This window comes from Pagrus pagrus, assembly GCF_965226575.1.
Source record: "Pagrus pagrus genome assembly, chromosome: 10".
Taxonomy (NCBI): Eukaryota; Metazoa; Chordata; class Actinopteri; order Spariformes; family Sparidae; genus Pagrus; species Pagrus pagrus.
The window spans coordinates 32,730,119-32,741,103 of record NC_140194.1 but is presented as its reverse complement, the minus strand read 5'-3'; the positions used below and the strand labels follow the sequence as shown (position 1 = coordinate 32,741,103).

At 41.5% G+C, this 10,985-nt stretch overlaps 1 protein-coding gene across 4 annotated transcripts in view; it reads left to right on the top strand.

Moving 5' to 3' along the window:
• Nucleotides 1-10,985, top strand: part of ppp6r3 (protein phosphatase 6, regulatory subunit 3) — an 81,077-nt gene that overhangs the window by 56,217 nt on the left and 13,875 nt on the right. For all 4 annotated transcript variants that reach the window (XM_084364646.1, XM_084364647.1, XM_084364644.1 and 1 more), the window contains exons 17-22: nt 4,737-4,791; nt 5,231-5,361; nt 6,111-6,226; nt 6,619-6,832; nt 8,408-8,505; nt 10,596-10,791. In XM_084364646.1, coding sequence (XP_084220772.1) covers nt 4,737-4,791; nt 5,231-5,361; nt 6,111-6,226; nt 6,619-6,832; nt 8,408-8,505; nt 10,596-10,791 — 810 coding nt within the window. The remainder of the gene's footprint in view (nt 1-4,736; nt 4,792-5,230; nt 5,362-6,110; nt 6,227-6,618; nt 6,833-8,407; nt 8,506-10,595; nt 10,792-10,985) is intronic.

The following is a 10,985-nucleotide window of genomic DNA, read 5'->3' as shown; positions in this document are numbered from 1 at the left end:
CATCCACTACTCACAAAAAGTTAGGGATATCTGGCTTTCGGGTGAAATTTATGGAAAATGTAAAAAGTTCACGCTACAGTGGTTATATCATCAAAGTAGGGCAATTAAGTAGAAGCATGCAATGGTGATTTCCTCATCTCAAAAAATGTATTGAAACAAAAGCCAACAACAGTGGTGGGTATACCACAGCAAAAAATGTCAATGTCTCAATAACTTGTCATGTGCCCTTGAGCATCAATTACAGCTTGACAGTGACGTCTCATGCTGTCCACAAGTCGAGTTATTGTCTGCTGAGGCATGGCATCCCACTCTTTTTGAAGGGCGGTCATTGAGGTTCTGGGGTACAGAGTTACGAGCCTCAAAACGGTGACTCAGCTGATCCCATAGGTTTTCTATGGGATTCAGGTCTGGAGAAAGTGCAGGCCACTCCATTTGAGGTACCCCAGTCTCCAGCAGCCGTTCCCTAATGATGCAACCTCGATGAGCTGGAGCATTGTCGTCCATGAAGGTGAAATTAGGCCTGTGTTGTTCATGCTGGCTGGATTAATGATGTTATTCAGGTAGTATGGGCTTGTCACTGTACCATTCACAAAGTGTATGGCAGTTCTGTATTGACTAGACACACCTGCCCACACTGTGAGTATTTCTGCTCAACGTGAATCGACTTTCATCAGAGAACAGCACTGAGGCCCACTGGTCCCTCGTCCAGCGTAATGCTCCCTGGCCCACGCAAGACGATGACGCCTGTGCCTGGTGGTGTGGTCAGGTACCCTTGCAGGTCGTCTAGCATGCAGACCATGCTGATGTAAACGGTTTCGAATGGTCTGGCGTGACACTTAGGTGCCTCTCACCTCCCTTAAATGTGCCTGGAGTTGAGTGGCATTCATCATCTGGTTCCGCAGGGCACTGTTCACAATGAAGCGGTTATCAGGGTGGGATGTGGCCAATGGATGTCCACTTCTATGCCTTTCTGTGACTCTTCCAGTCTCTCTGTATCTCTGTTGCAACCTGCTGATGACACTCTGTGACACTCTAAGCTCAGTGGCCACTTCCGTCTGAGAACATCCTGTTTGCAATGGCGAGGTACTGTTGATCAACTGTTAGGTGTTGTCTTGGTCTCATGATGTCAAATTGTGAACAGCATGATGAGGAGGACTGTTTAAATACCAATTCTAATTTAACCAGGAAATGTTTTGGTTGATTCATGGATCAAACATTTGTTATGAATTTTGCCCTTAGGCTCCTTGTTAGAGAACAGCAAGTTGTGCAGAAAGTACTGAAACATCGAACTGTTGGACATGCGCATTCAAAAGTTTAAAGAAGGTCACCTGTAAAGGTTATAGTGGATTTTAGGTTCATCCTGAAATTTCACCCGAAAGTCGAATGTCCCTGACTTTTTGTGAGTAGTGTATATGTGGGTGGGGTGGGGTGTTTCCCTCATGGCACGCCTGCCGGACGTGACACTGGGGGTGTGGCTAAATCCTCGATTCCACCTTTGATTTCAAAGGTTGAGATCAAGACATCATTTCGATCGATATTCGACTTACAATCGAGATCGTAACACCCCTACTAAAATTTGTCTGTTGTTACCATCTGTACAGTCAAGATGCCTGGAATGTATCTGATTTACCCTTTAAATTTCTACAAGGAGAGGACTTAACTTTCCCTAAACCTGAACAAATGTACACTGCACATCATCAGCACCAATTCTGTGCTTTCAAAATGTATTCTATACTGATCATATACTTGCCAGTTATCATGAATGCACAAGTTCCCATACTAGGAGTGGGGAGTAGCAATAAGTGAGATGTAGAAATTCTAGAGTTTGTGGATTGTAGGATGGTATGAGCTGATGACAATGGGGATTTTTGGTTCATGTGTGGAGTTCAACAAGTTTACTCTTAATGGGACTTGGTTTTGATCACCTGTTGTTATTATTATGGTGGTGTTTATTATTTAAACGTTGCCTTGCTCACTTGTTTACCACTGGAAAGATTGAGGCTTCTGCAGCTGTCTAGAACGACTCCCTGATCTTAGGTGCTCAATTAAAAGCAATAGTTCGACAATTTGCATTTCGATTGAACTTTTACCAGAGCCAGATGAGATGGTCAATATTTGTGTAAATAAATACATTTAATTTAATTGATTTTCAGTAACAAGATTGGCACAGGATGTTTTTCGCCTAATTCAGAGAAAGAACTTAAAGCGAGGAGAAGCTTGCTAATGAAGCTCAGTCAGATGTAAAAAAATAAATAAATAAAGAAATACCTTCCTGTCTTTTTGATCAAGAAATGGTGCCAACAACTAAATGGTTGTATCATCAAGGTTGTACCATTGTCCGGTTCTGGTCGATTGACAGAACAGTGCCCGACCCTGGGGCTTCTTGACTGAGTGTTTAGGAAGTAGTCTTTGTTATTTTTTGATTTTTTTGTTTGGTTGTTTGTTTGTTTGTTTTTCGTTCAACAAGATTTAAAGTGTAACTCTCGCCAAAATGCAACCTAGGATTTTTTTGTGAATGTACCCCAGTCAAACCTTCATGTAAAAGCATAATTACGACGAAAAAGCCACTTTTAAGATGTACCGTATTTTAGTTTTTGGGTCAAAATCATTTTTAATTACATGCTAGGGGCAGCTGTATGGTAGCATCAAAATTGCTATTTTTAAAACACTAAGACTCGACACAGCATGAAACTTTGCTCGTTGTATCACCAGGGTCTCTACACATGAACACGAGCATTGAGAACATTGTTTGTGTACACAGAGTTTACTAAAAAGAAGGTTTTTGAACAACTCATGTTAGCAGCAGCAGTAGCCTTCCTGCCAGTTGAGATGCGTCGATCCCCGAGTGCGGCGTAACAAGGAGGAGAAAGCTCCATCTTACACCAGGGATCGGGGATCTACCATACAGCTGCCCCTAGCATGCAATTGAAAATGATTTTGACCCAAAAACTCAAATGCAGTACATCTTAAAAGTGACTTTTTTGTTGTAATTATTAGATTGCATTTTGGCGAGAGTTACACTTTAATGTATACACATTAGGGCTGCTCCTCAATGTAAATCAGTTATGGATATCCCAATTTGAACCTAAAGTCAAGCATAACACTTAAATTGTGTACAAAATAAACCATAACAGCATGGTAGTATATGAAGTTTTACAAATCAAGTCTGTCTCAAAATAATAAGCAGAATGCAATTTTTTTATTTCTCTGATTGTGTGAAAATTTTTGCTCTGCTCATGGTGAGGATAGTGGAAACCAGTAAAGGCGCTTCAAATGTCAGTCTTTCATGCATAAGACAATTATTTCTCTTTATTTATTAATTGATTTATTGAAATCCTCTGAGAATACTTTGAGGGAGAACCCTCATTTACAATGGTCCAGACATACAATAAATCAAATAGAGATAAGATTCAAGAAAGAATCATTGACTGTATTAGATAATGAATAGAGCCACTGTGCCTCATGCAACTCACGCGAGTTTGACTGTGGGTTTATTTACCACAAACAGCCAGAATACCTTGTACATTAGCCACAAAATAGTGAGCAACAGCTGGCTAGGAGAGTGTAATTGTGTTCGATCTGAGCAAAGTTAAGTTCACTCACACTCACCAGTTACTTCTTACTACTTTTTTTTGTCATCCTGCAGTGTCTTTTGTTTTCCCATCTCTGTTCATGAAGTAAAGTAAGGTTGCCTTTTTCCTCCGTTCAGCAATCAAATGAGAGGTTATACTACATTACATTGGATTTTGGCACCTCTGGACTCATGATGGCGAGCAAGAGTGGAGATAAATAGTTTTTACTCCCAAAAGTTTAAAAGACAAACTCTGTACACTTGGAGGTGTTTTCCTCCAGAGCTCAACAGCTCCAGCTGCTGTCTGCCTCTGTCCCTCCACTCCAGTCTTTGGGTCCAATTACCTGCACAGAAAGACATAATGTTTGTCTGGTATCTGAATTAAAATCCACCGAAAGACACCAACACCCCAAAAAAGTTAAGCCTTAAAATAATTTAAAAGAGTGAGTTGTATAAAAATTCACCCCCCCATACAGGTGTCATGACAGGATAAATAAGGTATAGAGACCAAAACCATATATACTTCTGCTGTAAAGCTAGCATTATAACATGGGCTTTTATGAGGATTGACTCGCTTTTGGAGCCAGCCTCAAGTAGCCATTCAAGGAACTGTACTTCCAAATTGGCTTCAAATTGGCGGAGATTGGCACTTGGGAAGAATACGTAAAGAATACACAAATGAATAATTGTGAACATCTCTGCTTCTTAAGCAACAATGAAAATAATTTGTAGTCACTGCCCTAATCTATATACTATCTATCTATATCTTTTTAAAAGTGCAAGGCTTGCAGTTTCCCTCTGCTTCCAATCTCTGTGCTAAGCTGGGCTAAGTCTTGAGCTGATATTTATCTTGGCCATTTTGGATTCGTTGTAAAAAGCGCTGTTTCTTCTCTCGGGCTTTACGTATGCTTCTTTGCTTTCCATTGACCAGTTTACAGCACAAATTATGCACATTAAGAACAACTATGTCAAAAACCGTGTTTCTTTAGCACTATCTTTAAAGTACTGAAACTGGCATGGGGCGAGATTAAGTTTTAGCTTTTACTGCAGTGTTGAACATATATTGTTACAGCTGTGGTTCAGAGTTGTCTGCCTGTGTGTTGCCATATATGTGGATGCCTAACGACCCTAACTAAACTAAACTTTGTTCTCTTTAACATTGCAGTATTCCCTTTGATAGAATATCAGACATCAATTTTTCACTGAATACAAATGAAAGTGTAAGTACTTTGATTATTAACCTTTAATTCATACGAGAAAGTCAAATTCTCATGAAACAAATGAAAATGTGTTATTTTATTGATATGGCAGGTGTTTATATTTTCTGATTTCACTGTAAACATACATTTAGAAGCAGATGCCACAATCATTTATTGAATTCATCTTGATAAAATAAAACCACAAGCTTGGAGCAAAGTAAAATGTAAAATCCCCAAAGGTGATTTTCATATCTTTATCTGTATCTACAGAAATAGATATTTTGATATAGATACCCACTCACACACAAATGCATACATACATACATATTCACTGCTGAGTGGCATTTCTTCTGCAGGATCCAACGTTAGTACACTTGTATGTGTATGTACTGTTCATATAAATAGTGAATTAAAAAAAAAGACTTTTAAGCATGTGGCCCGTGTGTGTGCGTTTCCCCAGGCGAATATAGCTTTGTTCGAGGCACGTTGTAAGGAGAAAATCCAGCAGTTTGAAGATGCTGGTTCAGATGAGGAGGATATCTGGGATGAAAAAGATGTCACCTTCGCACCAGAGGCACAAAGACGCCCCAGGTCAGCATCACACACACACACACACACACACACACAGACACACACACACACACACACACACACACACACACACACACACACACACACACACACAGATTTATGTCTTGCCTTTAGTTGTGATTTGTACACTTTCAAGTCATTGTCCTTTTACTTCTAAAGTATATAGAAATTGCCTGTGCAACCAAACCACAGGGTTCATTACAAAATGTAAGTATCTGTAAATGAGCACATTGTGTGCAGTTTTTTAACTCTTAACTTCTGGGTTTGAGGTTAAGGCTTTTATGTGTTGAATTTTTGTGTCATATAAAATACATTTTCATGACGGATGAAATAGAGAGATAACTAAGAATTTTTGTTATTTGTTAATAGAGAATTGCTTTGATTATTCAGTTACTGATTTTGAATGTTAAAAAGACGGAAATTAGTTTGAATGTTTCCCATACAATGACTGTGTAACTGTCGTAGTTGATAGCCAAATATACTCGGGTGGCCATTGATATACCTGAGCAGCCCACTCAAAGAAAAGTGTACATGTGCGAAACACTGCTTCTCATCAACACTTTTGTGAAACTAAAATAATAACCTGAACACTTCCTCTTTGTTCATTCTTGAACAGAAACTTTTCTGCTTGATAATCGACTGGCACAAACCGACACTGAAGGATTCTGTACTGCCAGTAACACTGTACTGTCTGCACTGTCTCTCTATAGCCACACCTTTATTGTACTCAATCTTTGTGCCTTTCTCAGGAGCTCAGGCAGCACAGACAGTGAAGAAAGCACTGACTCAGAAGAGGAAGATGTGAAGAGAGATCCATTTGAAGCTTCCAACCCCAGCACAGATGACAGGATGGAAGTCGACACAGGTTGGTGTCCCCAAGAATACTACATATCAGCCTAAGGACAGAATAATAATAAGTGGACCCAAGTACGAACATTTTTAACAGTTTGAATTTTTGTCTGGACTTGGTTTGGGATTCACATTAGAATAACATTGAGCAGAGTAATGATTATTCACAGTTGATTCAATTAGGAATGTGGGTTTAGTCGTGAGAACTATGATTAGGTGGATGACTGAGAACCTTTTTCAATATTAGATTTATTTTTAGTATATGTTCCTTGATGCAGTGCTGATGGTGAGGTTTATGGAATGACTAAATAGTTTCTGTCCATACAAGAAGTGTCAGCAGCATTAGAAATGTTTTTTTTTTATGATTTAACATAGTTTTTTTACCTTACTTTTTCTGACTAATTAAAGGGCCAGTGTGGACAGCCAACTTTGATGACATTCCCATGGACACAGGTACATCCACAGCTCCAGCCTCCAACACCAACCCTGCTGCCTCCTCTCCCTTGTCCTCCTCCTCCTCTTCCACAGAAGTCCTCCCTGAGGCAGGATGGAGCTCATCACCTGCTGCCAACTCCAACTCTGAAACAGGCTGGGCTGATTTCTCCAATTTCACCCCTGTTAGGTAAGACATCCTGACAAACTCTGGTTCAGTTTCTGTTTGTGTGCCTACAGTGCTGCACTCACAGAAGACCATTGCTTGCATTTAACTACTGTCATTGGCCGCGTTTCCCAGATTCGATCGTTCTTAAGGACTTAAGAAGGCTCTTAAGAAGGGTTCGGCTAAGAAGGAGCGCTAAGATACGGGTGTTTCCCAGACGCGTTCTCAACTGCCTTCTTAGGAGAACCTTAAGATCAAGCCAAAGAAGCTTCTTAAGAAGCTCTTAGTGGGAGCTGTCCACCGCGGTGCTGCTGAAACTGAATCAATCGATGCCAGGCAAATCGATCACCCACCTCTTTATCAGCGCATAAGTCACACACAGCGCCCCATGGTCCCCCCACACAGGTAAAATTAGGCTACGCATGTATCGTGTGTGTGGGGGGGTGTGGGTGCGGGTGTGTGTGGGGATGTGTTGATGGCCGCGTAGTGCTTTCTACCGATCCAGCACGGATCCACCAGGGAGGGATTGTGGATTGGAATGAGGGTGCCATCCACCACACCGATCACCCGGGGGATCCCAGCCACTGCGTGGAACCCTTGGTGGACCTGGCGGGCCTCGTCCCGTGTGGTGGCCAACTTTATGTGGGTCAGGGCATGGCGCAGGAGAATCGGTGTCACAGCTGCCACACTCCGTGACACCGATGCCTTGCTGAGGCCGATGCCGTCCCCCACCACCTCCAGGAAGCTCCCCACTGCGTAAAAACGCAGCGCAGCCAGGAGCTGCACCTCCGGGCTGAGGGCAAAATTGCAGCGGGTTGCTCTCTGGATGTGTGGAGACACCAGAGTGATCAGCGGTTGGATCTCCGCACGGGGCAGCCGGTACTTTGCCTGGACAGCCCGGTCTGACAGCACGTCCAGTGGGGAGAAGTGCTGACGCACGTATGCATTTATGTAAACCGTCTGGCTTCACGCACGGCGACGCTGTTGGTTCGCAGCGAGAATATGCTGTATTGCAGCCATGGTTTCTCACACGCGCGGACTTTGGCAACGCATTTATATAGAGTAGCAGGTGAAGCCTCTCTGGATGAGGTTCAGCTGAGTTTAATTACATCTGTTTCCTTGATATCTGTGAAATGCCACAGGGTTGTTGTATTTTTAGGTGTAGTACTATAAACTATATATGCAGATGTGTGTGGAAAACTTAAACGTGTAATTCAATAAAAAAAAAAATTTTCTTCTACAAGTAGCCTATGTTTCTTGCGCCAGTGGTCCGCAGCTACGAGCGCATTTCAACACTGAGCATTGTTTTATTATTTCGAAAAGTGGAGGATATAAATTTCCCTGACGCGGCTTGATCACTGAGCATTTGGTCGCTAAGAAGGCTGTTAAAAGTGGGTCAGCTCGATCTTACATTTCCTTCTTAGTGAAAGATCTTCTTAAGCTAAGAGCGACTCTGGGAAACACATCCTTCTTTCACAGCGTTCTTAAGAGCGCTCCTAAGAAGATCTTAGCACTTAAGAGCTTCTTAATGAATCTGGGAAACGCGGCCATTGTCTTTGCATCTGAAAGATTGTTTCACAAATAATTGCTCTCTTTCAGCCCCAAAGACCCTCTGAGGTGCAATTCTCCTGTTGCTATGGAAACCAGCATAGAGACAATGGACCCTCTTGGGGTCAATGCACCCATGCAGCCTGAAGGTGAGATGTGTGCATATTAGGGGTGTATAAATATACCGATATGATTTTGGAAATAGTTTTTTTATTGATATAAATGTACTATGTATCAATCGATGGCCAGTTAATAGACTTAGGCTTAGCTTTGCTGCTAATTCTGCACAGCGGTTCATAATCTTGTTTAAGGTTAAAGATCAGAGAGAGACTCCTGCGTTAATTTCATGAGTTACGATTAGCATACTGCCTCTGTTGCTATTGGATCCATGCTTGTGAGGGGAAAAAAAAAAAAAAAAAAAAAAAACAAGTCCGACAACAATGATACAGTTCACAGTTCACCACTAAGTCTAAAGTTTGGAAGACATTTGGATTTTAAAAGAAATATGGTAAACTGGACAAGAGTCTGGTTGTTTGTAAGGTCTGTAGAACAGTGATCAAGTTCACCTGTAGCACGACGGTAACACTCATCTGGAGAGACATTATGACGAAACGCATTTGTTGCCCGAATATGGGAGTACTATTATTATTATTATTATTATTATCCTGCCTGTCCTACCTATTTACATGGAGTTTGCTGTTGATAATTATTGATAAATGCGATGATGTGATTTTCGTTTTACCTTCATTGAAAGAGCGAGAAAGCGGGAAGGAGAAAGAGAGGGAGGGAGAAAAAGAAAAAGAGTGCACAGGGGGGAAAAAAAACCTACCCCGTGACCATGGGTATTCTCACGTTTCTGACTTATTCTACAGAAACAGACATTAAAACTGTAGTGAAACGCTGTCGATATGACTGTCTATAGGTCATTTTCAGGTCTATTTTCGCTGAGAACTGCACGGGTGTAGACATAGGTGATAGCGCAGCCAGTCATTATTGTCATTGTTGTCGTTTCAAAATGACATTTGTCTTTAATTTTTTTCATTTCCCATGCCATAAAGCAACAAAAATACTTGGGGTTCCCTGATCTTTCATGAAGTATATCAGACATACTTAATAAAAGACCAGGAAACCCCAACTACTGCCACCATAAAGAAATGGCTTATTTTAATTTATTGCGGGAAATGAATGACTACATGAAACAAATGTTAAGAACTGTATTAGATTGCATCGTATCAAATTGCACTAAATCGTCCTGTATTAAAAATGTATCATCCCTGAATCGTATCGGAGCCCCTGTATCTATATGTGTATCGGATTGCCGTATAAGGAAGGAGACATCCCTAGTGCATACGCATGTCCATGTTGATTAAGAGTGAAACATGCATGGATCCTGAGCTGAATGTGGACACACTTTGATATGAAATTCAACACTTGGTAATGTGTATGATTTCACTTTGATTGTCTTACAGTAGCAACATCTAAAGGCCCTTTGTACACAGATCGCTCAATACCACCAAACAGAGGCTTCTTATTTCGCCAGCTTTGTTTGGGGTGGCATTATCCTGCTGTTGTTTTGTTTAGTGTAAAAAAAAAAAACCCAGTGTGAGTTTTGAATATCATGCCAGTGTTCTGCAAGTATAAGAGGCATGCCCTGTTTGCATCTTTTGTAATGTTTTAGATATGTGTCAAGCAGTGCTTTCTGAACAATGGCATAAGTGGCAGTAACAATCATTTACTATTCCTATAACGTGTTGATTATTCATGTCCTTCAACTGTGAGACAACCTTCTTGTCTCCTCAGTTTGCAGACATTTTTGGCTGTTCTTTTTTTTAATTGGCAGCTATCTGCTACAATCGTAAATGTAAATTCCCCGATGGTGGATTGCACACAAAACACTTTATCAACACATCACACCACTGACCCATCCTGTGGGCTCGCCAGATTTTTCTATTTTACACAGACAGTGGCCCTATTATTACCTCCACTGCCAGAGGTGAAACAACAATGACCATCTCCATTCCATCGTCTTACCTTTTATGCAGAATGGCAAGTTGGTATAATATCAGCATTCCAGCCTTGTATAAAAGGGGCTTAAATAAGTCAAAATTACAACACAATTCCTCACGTTTGGGAGATTTGGGATTGTCATGATGCTGTTACTTGTTAAGTGTTGAGACTGCGTTAAGGATCTTGAATTTGGTCAGATCTGACACTACTGTCACCTTCCCCCATCCCCCAGACTGTGATGGTTGGTTGGGCACCACTGTCACTTCTCCCTCGTCCACCTCATCTAAGGATTGTGGAAGATCTAAAGTGGAGGAGGAATCAGCCTGTTGTGAGCAGCGCAGCATCACAGAGACAGTCATCAATGGCTCCATGAAAGAAACTGTCAGCCTCACTGTCGACGCCAAGACTGAGACCGCTGTTTTCAAGAGGTTCGCCAAACACACCCACACAAAAAGCACTCCATAGCCCTCAAGCTCTAAATGACTGAATTTCATTAGTAGCAGTGTCAGTGCTACAGTTGTGGTTGTGTCTTGCCAGGTTTGGCTCCTGGCACTCCAGGGCTGGGACAGCAACTGCAGTTACATTTAGCAGCAGTTAGCAATTACTTTATAAACCGAGCTAC